Genomic DNA, 16,134 nt, shown 5'->3' with positions numbered 1-16,134 from the left:
AATGTGACACAAAATAAATGTGGAAGCTGTAGTTGGAAGGAGAGCATGCAATACTTTGTGTTTGATTGCATTACACTGTATAGAGCATCTCTGTTGGGGTTAGTTCTGCTTAAAGAAGAAAAATAGACAGTGGATGATTCCATTGTGTTCATTTCCTGAGAAGTCATTTAGGGATCTTCCTGGCTTAATATCTTGTGATGGAAAATGATAATTTTGTGGCTTCTCTGGCACTGGAACTTTGGGATGCCTGGAAGTCTGCTCCTGGGCAGAACTGCCTGTGTTTGTGGCAGGATTTGTGTTGCCATGGACCAGACAAGGCTACAATGACCAAGTGGAGAAATCCAGCTCAGGACACATGAATTCCAAAGGCCTCCTGGTTTAGGGCTAGGTCAGCTCTGGCAAAGGGAGAAAATTCCTCTGTGGCTTCTTAGAAACAGTCAGTGGTGTGAGCTTGGTGTTAATGCCAATTCAGCTCTCCAGTTATGAAGGATTTATTAGTTGCTGGTAAACTCTGCATTTGTTTGTCCATCTACCAAGTTGTTGTTTCTGCTGAACAATAACTTTGCAGAGTATCCCCAGGAATTTGGGGAATTTATCCCTAGGAGTTAACTTTTGGCCTACACCTACACTGCTGTCAGAACCCCAGTAAATCTGGAGAAGCTTTGCTAGTTTTTAACTGATGAAATAAGAGCTAGCATTGAATTGGTCTCTTCTGTTTTATTGAATTTCCTTGAGCATGTATATTTGAATGATTAACTGTGTTATTTCATCCTCTTCAGCTGTTGCAGATCTCCAAAGGATGTTCCCAACACCACCCTCTTTAGAACAGCACCCTGCCTTCTCCCCAGTGATGAGTTACAAAGATGGAATAAGTTCAGAGACCGTGACTGCCTTGGGAATGATGGAGAGTCCTATGGTCAACATGGTTCCAACACAGCTGGCTGAGTTTAAAATGGAGGTGGAGGATGGATTAGGTAGCCCTAAACCTGAAGAAATTAAGGTAACATGCCAGCAATGCGGGATTTTTACAAAGTCCTCTATGCACACTTTGAGTTTTATAAACAAGTCCCATGTAGTGTGTGTAGCAACTAAAAATGTGAGCTGGACCTGTGTAAAGAACCTGTCAGCCTGGAGCTGGAAAAATATTCTTTTCTAGTAGAAGAGCTTTTTAATTGTTTCCCTGATTTTAACTGTAGACATTTTGTAATATTATGTTTGTACTGGTTCTGGGTGTTCTCAGGAAACAGTATTGTATGTGAAATGAGCCCTATGCCTAACAGAAAGAATGTCCATGTGTGGAAAAACACCACACTTGTGGCTAAGTAGCTGTTAAATGATGTATTTCTTTAGATAATTTCTCTATGGCACCTTTGCTGTGCCCCCCTCCCTGCTGCCACGTTGGCACACAGTGGGATAAAGTGGTGCATGTAGAAAGGCTGCCTTTATCTCTCTGAAATGTTCCTTTTTTGGTTAGGGTTGAAACTCTATGAGAAAGCCCAGGGGTTGAACTTGCTCTGTTTCTTCTTCAGCTGATGTTACTTCACAAGTTTTAAGGCCAGATGGGACCATTCTTATCTGACTTTCTGTATAACACAGGTCAGGTAATGTCACCTAGTTCCTCCTCTCTCGAGTCCTGTAGTGTCTCAGTAAAGAGCTGTTTGTAGCTGGGGACTCTGGGTTCCTGTGACATCCCAGTGTGGCCATTTCTCCATAGCATCCCATGGAGGGACCCAGCATCAGCACTGATATACATTGGTTGTGTCATTGTTCCATCACAGGGTAAGAGCAGGGCACAAATCATTCTGCCTGTGTGTCCTGCATTACTGAACTTCTGGGGCTGCCTTTTGTCACCTTTGTCAGAAGGTACAGTTGCCATATTTCCATGCATACAGCCTAAGGGTTTTTTTTTTTAATAAAAATGCACTTTTTGTGTGGAAATGCACAGCATGTTGTTCTGCAGCAAGCTGCTCTGTACACAGGGAATAAAAAGGGAGATGCCCACTCTAACTCTGGCTTCCTGGTAGTCCCCAGCCTTTGATTGTATAGCCTAATTCTTCTCCTTCAGACCCACTCTGTCCCTCCTGTGCCACAGCCTGTTCCTTCTATTTCAGCAGCTGTCTCTATCAGCACCACCTCCTTCCCTCTCCTTTGTGCCCATGTTGGAATTGATTGAGGGCTGATTTTTAGGGGTCTGCATTGCTGAGCCAGGGACACACTTGCAGCTGCATGGACAAGAAGTGGCTGTGTGTTGGTGTGAGGATACTGATGGATGCCTTTGTTCAGTGTAAATGATGTGCTCAGCTGTCAGCCAGGACATTTTCTGCCAGCAGGAATAGCATCCCTCAGGCAGACTGCAAGGGAGGCTGTGGCAAGTCCCACAGGGTGACTTCTTCCACAGGAGCTTTCAGTTTAGTCCCTGGGAGAGAAGGGAGTCCCTGTCCCTGCCAGAGAGCAGGACAGTGTGTGGGACAGAATTCCAGGCTTGTGCTCCCATGTTTTGGTGCCAGTCCAGGGTGTCCAGTCAGACCCCAGAATTCCCAGCTCATTCCCCTGCCAAGGGCTGAGCTGTGGGGAGCTTGTCCCAGCACTTCTGTGGAGAAAGGGGCTTTGCAGATGTGGGAGGGAATTCCCAGTGTCCCTCCTGATGGCAGAAGCCAGCTGGACATCAGGACATGGCACAAGTCTGCTTTGATACTGCCAGATCTCTCCTTCCTTCCTTCCTCCCTCCCTCCCTGAGCTCTCACTTGGAGGCACCCTGGGAAGAGGCACCTTCTCAGTGTGTGCTCCAGGACAGTCTCCATTGCCCATCTTGAGCTGGTGCATCCACAAGTTGTTAAGCCACTCCAGGGGTTTGAAATAAGGTTTTTTATAAGGTTTGTAAGACTTTGCCTTGCCACAGACCTTGCTGGTTTTTCTCTTCTGCTTGTGCAGTAAATTGGTTTTTTTCAAGAATAGGATAACTTGGGCCTGGGAAAAAGAAAAGTCTGTCTTGGAATTCGTTGAGCTGAAGGTTTTGGAGTGGGAGCAGATTTCAGGGCGTCACTGATACCAAAGATATTTTAATCTCCCTCACAGCCATTACAGGAGTATTAAAATACTTCTATTCTGCCTGAGAACATTTCCAACAGCACAATTGACTTGCTTCTGTGTGTGTCACACCTGCTCATACACACCAGTGGGGGAAACAAGCACTAAACCCATTGCTGATCATCCTGAGAACATGGAAGTAGATTCCTTGTGCTGAGCATTCAGCAGCTGGAGATAGAAATCCACACATTCCTCATCCCTCAATGCTTGACAAGGTGCAAGGGAAAAAAATGCAAAGCTCTAATGAGATGTTAAATACTGAGACTGCTGTTACTGTTTTCATGCTGATTTTTACTTTGCAGTAGTGCCTCAAGAGGACTAATTCTGTTCTCCTGAAAGAGCTGGAATAGCTCTAGAAACTCTGGCTGAAGTTCTTGTCATCACTCTCTGCAAGCAAATGTGACAGTCACTGCAAGCCCAGCTGGGCTGAACTTCATTGATAGCTAATACTGTGTTTTCTGGATTGTTTAGATATTTGGATTTAATACTCCATGTAATGATTGGCAAAGTGTGCACTGTTATTGCCAAAGTGATGTGAACCCCCACAGTGGGGGTTATTTAGAGACTGCCTCAAGGCACCTCAGGGTTCCTCACACTGTGACAGCCTCTCCTCACTTTCAGTACAGAAGTCTTGCAAAGATCAACCTTTTAAGTGCCTAAATGAGGTGCTAAAAGTTAGGTAGTGTGAAATTTTCATAGTGCACTATTCATGTTTCAGGCACAGCTTGTCTGAAATGAGCCTGATGCAATTGTGAAACCTTCTGCCATAAAGCTGTGCAGCATCTCAGGATAACAGGGAGCCTCAGCTGAGTTTCCTTGAAGGAACTACTCTTGAATGCCTTGTAGAAGCAATAAATATAGTTCATTTGGGGGTAAAAAGGTAATTGTAGAGGGTTCAAACAGTACAATAGATTTTAATTTTAAAAAATATCTAAAGAGCAGCCTGACCACATTGTTGTAACCAAGGTCGCTTGGATGTTACAGGATTTTTCGTATGTGCACAAAGTTCCATCATTTCAACCTTTCGTGGGCTCTTCCCTGTTTGCTCCACTGAAGATCCTGCCCAGCCAGTGCCTCCTACCTCTGAAGATTCCAGATGCCTGCATCTTCAGGCCTTCTTGGGCTGTCCCTCCAAAAATTGAACAACTTCCATTGCCACCTGCAGCCACTTTCATCAGAGATGGCTACAAGTAAGTACAGCCTTGGAGGAAATGGGTCTGTCAAACCCATGCCTAAAGCTGGGTAACTAAAATGGTTGTTTGTATTGACAGTGCTTTAGCCTGCAAATGTATTTTAAACCTTTTAGGTTTGTCATTGACTGAGATCAAAACAGTTCTGAAAGCAGGAACATTTAACCCTGGCCTTGGCAGTCAGGGGTGTTAGTGTGTCCACTCTTGATGCTTTTAAAAGAACAGGAACATGCAGTGCCTGAGTTAATGGTAATTTCTGATACAAGAAAATAATTGTAATTCAACTGAAACCACAAGTGTTGGGGAACAAAATGAATGCACTCAACCCATCACATCTCTGCTGTCCCATTTCCATGTTCAGCCTTCAGCCAGGCTCCCTTGTGTCACTTTGAGCTCCAGCCTGGTGATCTCTGGTCCTGGTGATTCCATTTGCCATTCTGAAGGCTCTGAAAATGTTGAGTGGGCCAGTGAGAGCTCCCCAGTCTGTGTTCCCGTGGGAGCTCCTCTGAGCTCCTGTGGTGTCCCTGAGTGGGGCTGTGGGGAGCTGCTGATCAGACAGATCTTGGTCCATTCCTGTCCTGTCCTACCCTTCCTGATACCAAAAGAGGAGAGTGATGTGACCTACAGGGAACCACTGACACTCATTTTCAAAGCTTGGATTCCTCACTCAGTTCTCAGAAATTAGCAATGTTTATGGAGGAAATTCATTGCTGGAGGTTTTGAAAGCTAGCAATAATTGCACCATTAAATTAATAAAACCTCTTAAAAAGCATAGTAATAGTACAAAGGTCTCCTGCTGCACTACTTCACTTCTAGAGGAAGCAGTCTGTATCTTTAAATCAGTCTGTAAATCTTTTAAATCAGTCCTTTTGCAGCCCCAAAGGGTCCTTCAGTGTTCTCAAAAGAATTGCAAAGAAGAAATTGTAAACCCTTGATATAGTGCCTAGGGAGCAATTTAATTCTCAGGTTTTTTCATAATAGTAACTGATGCACCGGGCCTGAGCTGGTTATTAATTTCAGGTATTTGTTGGGGGAAAAAACCCTTTCATTTTCAATCTAATCCAATTAGAGTGAGGATTATTACTGCAGGCTTCCGACAGAGTGGTGATTGCCAATCAGGGTTTCTAGGTCACCTTTTCTTATTAGTCTGAGGCACACACTCTGCTGCAGCTCCACAACTCCTTCAGACTCTGCTTCATTATTTTCCCCTCTCCTGCTTTGAGTTGGACACACATCAGTTCAAGGTAATAAAGTGGTTGTAAGGAAAGAGGTCTTCAATGTTTTCCTTTTCAAGTCACTAATGATAGGTGGGCATTCAAATGCTAGTCCTTTACAATGACACACAAAATACACTGTGAGGACAGACAAACATGGAAAAATCCTGTTTCCCCTTCCTTATCCAGAGACTTATTGAGATCTTACACTCTTTCCTCATTCTGATATGTAATTTACACAGTACAAGAAAAGTAAGCAGGTTAGAAGAGATGTGGAAAGAGAAAAGTAAGATCTTTTTCTTTGATTGGGCCCTTATTACCTGTTTCTTGAATTGAGTCCTTGAAGATGGAAGACAGATCTCATGGGAATGTACAAATTGTTCTGTGGTCACTTGAATTTGGCAGGAAATGACAAAAACAGAGTAATAAAACTCAGTCATGAATGGAGATGACCCAGAAATACGGTTCTTAGCTTTACTGGACTAAGACTTTGTAATGGAACATATCCCATTGTGCCACAGGCTGTGTAATCCGAAATGAGGATTTGCATTTATAGAATCAGACATACAGAGTGTGTCCATCAGGTGACACCGTGTATCAGAGCCACATGTCTGACTTTTGACAGCCATTTCAAGTGATCATTTCTAAAATAAAGATTTTTATCTCTCTGAAATACTTTAATTCCTACTAATCTGTATCTCTTTACAGATAGTGATGTTTAAAATAAAAGCTACTATTCTTTCTTTTTTCTCTAAAAAAGTTGCAAACATTCTAAATCTTAACTTGATCATTTATCTAGAAATTGTTCTCAAGAGCATTTGAGGTTTAAGCCATAAGAATAATCTTTAAGAGGGTGAAGTAATACTTTTTATCACAATGATAAGAAACAGTGGTGAGAATTCTGAGTTCTGCTGAGAGCCATGAGTCAAGGTTATGACCAGAGTGTTCTTTACTGCAGTTTCAGTGAGTTCCACTATCTCCATGTATTTAAAAATGAGCTTTGACAGAACGGGTCTCTGTTCCCATCCCTTCCCTGCAGCAACGTGCCCAGCGTGGGCAGCCTGGCAGACCAGGACTACCTGCAGATGAGCACGCCCCAGATGAGCACGCCGGTGACGCTCAACAGCGCGGCCCCCGCCAGCAACAGCGGCGCGGGGGTGCTGCCGTCGCCGGCCACGCCGCGCTTCTCGGTGCCCACGCCGCGCACGCCGCGCACGCCCAGGACTCCCCGGGGCGGGGGCACCGCCAGCGGCCAGGGCTCCGTCAAGTACGACAGCACGGACCAGGGCTCCCCCGCCTCCACCCCCTCCACCACGCGGCCGCTCAACTCGGTGGAGCCGGGCACGGTGCAGCCCATCCCGGAGGCGCACAGCCTGTACGTGACCCTGATCCTCTCCGACTCCGTGCTCAACATCTTCAAGGACAGGAACTTCGACAGCTGCTGCATCTGCGCCTGCAACATGAACATCAAGGGCGCCGACGTGGGGCTGTACATCCCCGACTCCTCCAACGAGGATCAGTACCGCTGCACCTGCGGCTTCAGCGCCATCATGAACCGCAAGCTCGGCTACAACTCCGGGCTCTTCATCGAGGACGAGCTGGATATTTTCGGCAAGACCTCGGACATCGGCCAGGCTGCAGAAAGGCGACTGATGATCTGCCAGAGCAACTTGATCTCACAGATGGGAGAAGGAGCCAGGAGGAGCCAGGAGCCTCCCATGAGCCTCCTGCTGCTGCTGCAGAACCAGCACACGCAGCCCTTCACCTCGCTGAGCTGCCTGGATTACATGGCCTCCAACAACCGCCAGACACTGCCCTGTGTCAACTTGAGCTACGACCGGCTGCAGGCTGACAGCAACGACTCCTGGGTGGAATGTTTCAATGCCCTGGAGCAGGGCAGGCAGTATGTGGACAACCCCACGGGGGGCAAGGTGGACGAAGCCCTTGTCCGAAGTGCCACTGTCCATTCCTGGCCTCACAGCAACGGTACATGCACAGCTGAGCCTTTTGTCTCTGAATGTGTTGTGACCTCTGTAAATTTGTTTAGTTGTGACCCACATGATCTTTATGTGGGAAATAACAGGACTAAAAATATGCTAGAGATAAAGTAGATTTCTGAAAGCTTGTAAATTACACCTAAAGTACCAATAATCTAGTTGTCCTCAGACCTTGTGGCCTAAAGTGGGAATGAATCTGTGGAAGTTCACAAATCTGAAGCACATTCAGGTATTTGGGGGGAGGGAAAATTAGGGGCCCTTTTTGATTTTGGAGAAGGGTATAAGCAGTCAGCAGAAAAGAATTGCTCTGTTTGAGTTAGGGGGGAAAAAGGGGAAAAAGTACCAAGGGGGGGGGGAAATTATAATTAAATATTACTTGTTTGTATACTGAAGTTATATAGCTCTGACATATTGTGACCTGAGCTGGACACGAGTGATACTGAAATGTGTGTGTAAAGGCCTGTGGTGACAGCAGTGTTTTTGAAAATGCCATGAAATGGCACATTGAGTACTGTCCACCTAATTAGACGTGCCCAAAGTCTATGGGCAGTGTGCAGAGCAATTCAAGGAACAATCTACAAAAGCTGTTGCTGTGTCCAAGGGATTGCTGTCCCTCCCTGAAGTGATTGCTAATCCTTGTCCCTTGCAGTGCTGGACATCAGCATGCTCTCCTCCCAGGACGTGGTGCGCATGCTGCTCTCCCTGCAGCCCTTTCTCCAGGATGCCATCCAGAAGAAGCGGACAGGAAGGACCTGGGAGAACATCCAGCACGTGCAGGGACCACTCACCTGGCAGCAATTCCATAAGATGGCAGGACGGGGGACCTATGGTACCTACAGTGGGCTCTGTGCCAAGCTAGAGTGCAGCTTCCTAGAAATGGGCACTTTGTCCTGGAAGTGATAGGAAGGGGCTGTTCATACAGCTTGGGGTCATGGGGTGGGGGGCTCTTCACAGAGGTTTCAAGTGCCTCAAAAGGCCTTTGTGACACCCTGGTGAAGGTTTTACCCCTCCAGGTGATGCAGATTTAAAGGGAGCAGAAACTGTGGGTGAGGCTCAGCCCCCCACCTGAAGGGGGGCTGGCTTAGACCAAAGCAGGGTTAGACCAGGGTTAGGTTAGACCAAAGCAGCCTAGTGTAGATGAAATGGGAGCAGAGGGGACTGCTGAAATCAGCCACATCATAATGGGAACAGAGCTTGTGTGAGCTCTGCAAATCCTGAAAAACTGGGAATGCTTTCTCCATGCAGGTTCCTGTAGCCTTAATGAGAAGTTTTCAGTATCTTCTGGCTGTAAGTGGCACTTCTGTAAAATAACAACCCAGACTTTGTGTGTGTAGGTTTGCAGAATAACGACTGACATTTCAATCTGTATTTCTTGCTTGCAGTTTATTTCAGGCTTAACCAGTGCAGTCTGGTTTAATGTTTTTCCTACCAGCTCCACCACACTTTGCTCTCTATTGGCATTTGATATATTGCTCCTTTCCTTGGGGCTGGGATAACTGGGGGTAACTCAGTTCCTGTCTAAAGCTGTTGTGCCCCACCAGCAGCACTTCTAATAATTTTCCCAGCATTTGTAATTTGAAGAATTAGGATTTGCCAATTGTTACCAGAGAATAGCACCAAAATTCCCATAGAGTGCAGAGCAGAACCTTTGATGGAAAGTCAGTGAATTTTACTGGATGCTGACTTTTTAATAAAGTTGAATTATATTCTGCAGGAACTACTGGGTATATTTTAGCTTGACATTTTCAGCAATATTTCTTTTACTGAGGCAGTATCTGGGAGACACCCTGTTACACAGGGTAATAATCCTCTCTGTGGGGACAGCAGTGCTTGGAGCACATCCCATGGAGAAGGGCAGGAGGCAATTTTTAGAATGATAACTTTGTGTAGTATTATATACCTGGGAATGAATTTCTCTAAGCCTCAGTAATTTTGCACAACCAGGTGGAGGTGGATGAAGAGCTGTAAGGTCAGATTTTGTGTGTTCCTGTTATTACTTGTGACTGAACAGGAACTCCATGGCTATGGTTATAGATATGACAAAGGAAAACCAGGAGATGAAGCCTTGGGAAGGGCAGTGCATGAACTTGGAGTACACTGGGAGATGTTTTATTGCAGCTTTCTAGGAAAGTTTAAGTGGTGCTTGGATCAGCTCCCTCTACTTCGGCCAACAACTTTGATTATATGACATTCCTTAAGTATGATATAAATCTTCCCTCTTCTTTATTAAATATCTTTTCCAAGAAGAAAGGCTGGGAGCACATGGTTTATCAGGCATTGCACACCCTTGATAACCATTTCCACTCCATGCTAAACATGTAGGACACTCAGAACAGCAAGGGATGAGTGATTTCCAATATTCCTGTAAAAGAACCCACCACTTCCTGGGCCATCAGAGACCCACTGTTGTTAAACCAGATATTTTAACATTTTTTCTTCGTTTGTTTTTTCTCCTGTGAAGGCTCTGAGGAATCTCCTGAGCCTCTCCCGATCCCGACGCTGCTGGTGGGCTATGACAAGGACTTCCTGACAATCTCTCCCTTCTCCCTGCCCTTCTGGGAGAGGCTCCTGCTGGACCCCTATGGGGGCCACCGGGATGTCGCCTACATCGTGGTGTGTCCGGAAAATGAGGCCTTGCTCGACGGAGCCAAAACTTTCTTCAGGGACTTGAGTGCTGTATATGAGGTTGGAAAGAGGGACCACATTGACTTATTGCTTCTTAAGTGTCATTGCTGTTCCAGTGCATGTCCACTGAGAGACATCTATGGGGTTTAAAGTAACAACTATTAGAATAAGGGGGGTTTTTTCATTTTGAGGGCTTTCTGCACTTTCAGAGTCCATGAATGCTGTCTGAGTGACACTGGGATTCTCTGGGCATTTTGGAGTGTTTGTTGCTGTCTGCTCTTCCCAGCAGCATTAATAGACCTGCAGCTTCCCAGTGATGGCCCAACCAAGCCTAAAGAGCAAGGAGCACATTAAAGAAGCTGTTGGTTTCTCACAGTTGCTAGGCTGGGGATAAAAGCATTTATTTCTTTAGCATGTACTCCCCAATATGTCAGATTCCTTAGTTTTGCTGTGAGTGCAGTTCAAGCCAAAAGATAAATGTAACTTTTTTTTTTTTAGATATTTATTAAGAAGCCCCTAGCTGTGTGCTGAGAATAAGGGGCTTAAGCCACAAGCCAGTCTCTGTAACATCCTGGGGTGGCTGGCATCTCCTTACAGGTATTTCTGCTTCCCTCCCCTGGCAGATGTGCAGACTTGGGCAGCACAAGCCCATCTGCAAAGTGCTGCGGGACGGGATCATGCGGGTGGGCAAGAGCGTGGCGCAGAAGCTGACGGACGAGCTGGTGAGCGAGTGGTTCAGCCAGCCCTGGGGCTCCGAGGACTGTGACAATCATTCCAGGCTCAAGCTCTACGCGCAGGTCTGCCGCCATCACCTTGGTGAGTGACACCCCCGGCTCTGGGCACCGCGAGGGGCATCTGCAAACCCAGTGAGAGTTTGCTAAGGATGCAGATTATGGTCTGTTTAAAAATTTAAAAGATAATACAAGGCTTTGTATTTGTATTTGCACAGTTTGGCCAGAGAGCAGAAGGTGTCAGTACCAGCTTAAAGTCACAAAGCCCTGCAAAGTCAGTCCTGGTTTTAAAGACAATTGATTCATATCAGTTTGAACTGATACCCTGAGAAATGGATTCCAAAGCAAACATTGGTCATGGAGATTCAATTCTCTTAGCATTTGTGTACTCTTAGAATGTTGTAAAAGTGCAGGGAATGTCATCCAATTTGCAGGCTGATGCAGTTTCCTTTGATCTGACTGTCATTAAACCCTCTTTCCCTGCCATTCCAGCACCTTACTTGGCCACCCTGCAGTTGGACAGCAGCCTTCTGCTGCCCCCCAAGTACCAAACGCCGGCTCCGAGCCAGCCGCAGGCAGCTCCCGGGAGCTCGGGGCCCGCTCCCTCCAGCTCCTCCTCGTGTCTCTCGGCCGCCGCTGGGGCCCCTGCCACGGGCAGCTCCTTCAGCTCCACGCCCAGCGCGGGCACCACGAGCCTTCCGGCAGGGAGCGCGTCCTCCTCGGGCTCCTCGGTGCCACAGCTGTCCGCGTCCTCTGCCACGCCCGGCGCCAGCCAGATGGGCGCCTCCTCCACGCCGGGCTTCAGCGGCAATGCCGGCTCGGGGCAGAGCAGCAGCGCCGCGGGAGGCTCAGCCGAGCGCTCGCAGGGCAGCGCGGGCCCCGGGGCAGACACCGAGCCGGGCCCCAACCTGCCGCAGCAGCAGCAAGAGGGACAGGAAGGGTGAGTGCTCACATGGCCCAGAGTGCTGCTCACTAATCCCCTGTCCTGTGCTCAGACAGCCTCTAAGCCTTAGGGAAACCCTTCAAAGGAGAGGCTCCTCTGACAGGTGCAGCGCAGCCAAGCAGGTGGCAGCAGAGCAGGGCCTGTTCCTGTGTGAAGCAGTCACTGACAAAGGGGAGCTGGAAAAAACACCCTCCCCTTTTCCATCACAAGAGTCCCAGCCTGATTGAGCTGCATGGATGTGGAGCTGCCTTAGGACCCTCCACCTGCCCTGTCCTTGCAGCACCAGGAGCACATGGGGTGTGCTCCACCTGTGGCTTGGCACTTGCAGGTACCTCATGGAGCTTAGTTCCTCTTGCTCCATCACACATGCAACATTAACAGATGCAAAATGCAAGCCATGGATTTTTTCCCCTAATTTTTTTGCATTGCAGGTGTTGTTTTGCAAGCAGGTACACTGTAAGGTCAGGAGACACAATTGTAGTCCTGTTACTTCAAAATAAATTTGGGCAGCACAACTTTTTTAAAGACTTCATTATGAATAGCCATCCATCACATTAAAATTAAGAAAAGGTTTTTTAGCATTGTATGTAAGTAACTTCCTAAGGCAGCATGTTTTTCATTACTCTCATAATAATGCACATTGCTGATGGTCCTGGTGTGTATTACAGAGAGGGAAATGCCCACATCCTGCTGTAGCTGGGCTTGTCCTTGAGACATCTGTTCCCTGATCTGTGCAAAACACCCTTTGAGCAGCTGCAGGGGCTTCTGACAGAGGCTGAGCTGCTTTGATCACTTACAGATGTTGAGCCTCGCTCTCCTGGCTGAGGCATGGGAGGAGCATTTTACCAGTAAAAAATTCTCAATTGCTTCTGTTGCCAGTGGAGCCTTCCCTGGACCTGAGCAGGACCCCAGGCTCCATGAATTGCTTTGATACTTCTGAACTCCTACTCTTCCCCTTCCACCTTTCCCAAAAGCAAACCCTAAACTTCACCAAAACCCAGACACACAGCTAAAGAGTCAGCTTTTCCATATTCTTCAGGTATAATCTGGTCTGATTGCATTCAGTGAGATGCTGTTAGACTGTAGGGTACCTTTAGTGCCTGATTAACCCCAGGTTTTTCGGGTTAGGAGCTGCTGAGAGCACAACTCATCTCAATGCCTGTCCTCACGGGTTTTAGTTTTGCTTCTGGATGTCAGAATTGCTGGTGCTTTCCTTCCCCCTGGCTCAGCCTGGCCCCAGACACAAGCAGTTCTCACCTGTGGCTCTGCCCCCAGCACGTCGGAGCGGGAGCGGATCGGGATCCCCACGGAGCCGGACGCTGCGGACAGCAACGCCTACCCCCCTGCCGTGGTCATCTACATGGTGGACCCCTTCACCTACACTGCTGATGAGGAGTCTGCCTCCACCAACTTCTGGCTCCTGAGCCTCATGAGATGCTACACAGAAATGTTGGACAACTTGCCTGAGAATATGAGGAATTCTTTCATTCTCCAGGTAATTCTGCCTTCCTCTGTATCTTCACGCTGAGTCTGTCACAGCACACGTGTGATATGGATACTGTGCTGAAAGAGATAAATGAGAGATAACGCATGAAATGTAGGTGGCATTTACAAATTATTTTGTTGACAGTGCAAGTCTGTATATTAAAACAACCCCTCATGTTTGTTTTGATGAGGAAATTAATTAGAGCAGCCGCAGTATCCCTGCATCGACTCTATCCTGTGGTCTCAGCAATCCTGTCTGCTCAATGCTTCCTGGAGAGGGATTTCAGTTATTTAGGTTGTAACTTGAATTGCCATTGCCAAAACTGGCCAGTTGCTCCTTTGATTACTTTTCATGTTGAGTTGTTTGCTGTTTATATTCCCTTGATTTATACTATTTAATCCAAAAGAAGTACGTGAAACCAGACATTTAATGTATAATATAACTATTGTATTGTTATTATCTGCTTCTTAAAAATAATTTACCATGTAACTTGGCATATAAAAACAGTTACTTACTATGGAATTGCTGAAGAATTTAATTTGTGCAGCCAGAGGCAGCTCTTGGCCTCTTGCCCAGGCTGGCTGCGTTTTGCCAGGCCTCCTGTCACAGAGGCTGAGCCTCAATTAATGTGGGGGGAATGGGAGCCCAGAGGCCACAGGCAGGAATGGTGTGGGAAGGATTTCTGTGCACCTTATCCACGTCTGCTCACCTTGGTTTAAAGGTATTTCAAATTAGTTAAAAAAAAATAAAATTGGAAGTTCTTGTGGTGTCTCAAGCTGGCCATGGAAAACTGTTAATTTTGATAGTTTTGACCTCATTGTCCCCTGAAAGGATGGGGGAAACTGTCACCAAAATATTTTAGGCTTGAGAATGAAATGAAAATCAGATCCAGAACTTCATATTGTTAGGCTGCAGGCAATTCATTGATCCAGACCTGGAGACACTAAAACCAAAGCAGCCACTGACACTACAGTGTCTGGCACACAAGAACTGTGTAACTTCTGCACTGCCATTGGAGCTGAGGCTGTAGCACACTGACCCTTTTTCTCAGTGCTGTTTGTTTCCACATTCACTGTTTGTTCCCCAAAATACATTTTGCCAGTTGAAGTCAAAACAGCAATTTTCTCTAAGTCAAGGGAAACATGATCCAGTTCCAACACTGTATTCTCACAGCTGTACCACAGCACACACAACATGCAGTTACTTCAAAATAAATCAAACCCAAATGTTTGCAGCTTTATTACCGTTCTGTACAGAGGGGGAAAGCCCAGCTCCTGCAAACCGTGGGTAAAGCTGGCTTTAAAAACACACAGGCACATTTAGTAAGCAGAATGTGCTGCCAAGATATTCTGAAGGTTCAAGCAAGAACCATAAAGTAGTTAAGTTTTGTGACACTTAAGTTTTATTACTACTGAAAATATTTGTTGAAAGAATCTCTTTGGGTCTTGTAGTGTTGGCAATAATGTAAATGTTTTAAATTGACAGCTTCTGCCCCAAAGATCTCACTGTAAAAGGAAAGACACTTTGACAGCCACAAGTAGGACTTCAACAATAAAACCAGTAGATAAAAACTGTGAGGTTACAGGGATTTAATTCTAATTTTAAAATAGGTTTGATCTGAAAACTGGGATTTTGTCATGCTTTGTTTCCTTCTGAAGGAGTGTTGTGCCATTTCTCCTTCCTGCTCTTGTTGTGTAGTTGGGTCTTAACCCCCAAACTCATCTCCCAGGCACATCTCCCTGTAGCTCTGGTTCTTGCTGGTTGAAACCTCGTGGGCTGCTTCCCTTGACTTTGTGAAACAAATGAAACTGAGCAGCAGCTAAGGCTGCTGAGCTTCCACTGGGAACTAAATTGAAAAGGGGAAATAACCACACAAATCATTGTAACAGAATCTTAATTGTGCCCTCTACACCCCTGTGTAAGGATGACACCATAGTGCCAATTCCCACAAGGACAGCAAACAATTCCCAACCATGAGCCATGGAGCCAAACCTGCCTGAACACAACGTTCAGGGACTGTGTGGTTCAGGCCACCTGCAAGCGAAGATGTTGCCCAGAAAAACACTTGTAAAAAATTCAGGGTGTTTGAATACAGGTGTTTGGGTTTTATGGATTAAAATTCACTCTCATTGGGATGGAAGCAGTTTTGTCCCAGAGAATGCAATCCCTGTCTGCTGCAGCCACTCCTGCCAAGGGACCTGTCATGCAAATCGTGGAGCATCCCAAAGTGTGCTGGGTGTTTGGTGACTAATGACTGTGTGGATCTGGTTGGATATTAATGAGCAGCTCCTGGAAGCCTCTCAGCCCTGTTTTATTGTGTGTCTGAATTCCACAGATTGTGCCTTGTCAGTACATGCTGCAGACAATGAAGGATGAACAGGTTTTCTACATTCAGCACTTGAAGTCTCTGGCATTCTCTGTGTACTGCCAGTGCAGGAGGCCCCTGCCCACACAGATCCACATCAAGTCCCTCACAGGCTTTGGGCCAGCTGCCAGCATTGAGATGACCCTCAAAAACCCTGAGGTTGGTATTGGTGGCAAGAAAATCAAAGTCTGTTAATGAACTGTAACCACTTTCCTCAAATATCAAAGAGTAGAGAAAATACTTGTTGGGGGACTTTTTTCAAGATATAGAAGACAATGATGATACAAAGGGAAAAGGCAAGCTAATATGGAATGGAAAATAGTAACAAAAACATTAGGCTAACTTGCTACATTTTAAGCTTCTGGTTTTGACTCATAAAGTAAAAGGTTAAAGTGTGAAAGAAGAGAAAATGAACATTGTTAGTTGGGATTCTGAGTCGTTTTGTGGTTTCAGTCCAACCAGAGTTTAAACCCAACCTTTATTTCTATTCACAACT

General features: G+C 46.3%; 1 protein-coding gene across 1 annotated transcript in view; it reads left to right on the top strand.

Moving 5' to 3' along the window:
* The window catches only part of MED13L (mediator complex subunit 13L), a 163,863-nt gene that overhangs the window by 134,504 nt on the left and 13,225 nt on the right, over window positions 1-16,134 (top strand). The window contains exons 15-23 of the mRNA XM_066562240.1: window positions 780-1,000; window positions 4,072-4,277; window positions 6,531-7,477; window positions 8,138-8,317; window positions 9,950-10,173; window positions 10,737-10,929; window positions 11,337-11,784; window positions 13,063-13,282; window positions 15,609-15,797. Coding sequence (XP_066418337.1) covers window positions 780-1,000; window positions 4,072-4,277; window positions 6,531-7,477; window positions 8,138-8,317; window positions 9,950-10,173; window positions 10,737-10,929; window positions 11,337-11,784; window positions 13,063-13,282; window positions 15,609-15,797 — 2,828 coding nt within the window. The remainder of the gene's footprint in view (window positions 1-779; window positions 1,001-4,071; window positions 4,278-6,530; window positions 7,478-8,137; window positions 8,318-9,949; window positions 10,174-10,736; window positions 10,930-11,336; window positions 11,785-13,062; window positions 13,283-15,608; window positions 15,798-16,134) is intronic.

Source organism: Molothrus aeneus, chromosome 18, assembly GCF_037042795.1.
Source record: "Molothrus aeneus isolate 106 chromosome 18, BPBGC_Maene_1.0, whole genome shotgun sequence".
Classification (NCBI taxonomy): Eukaryota; Metazoa; Chordata; class Aves; order Passeriformes; family Icteridae; genus Molothrus; species Molothrus aeneus.
This window is presented reverse-complemented; position numbering and strand designations above follow the sequence as displayed.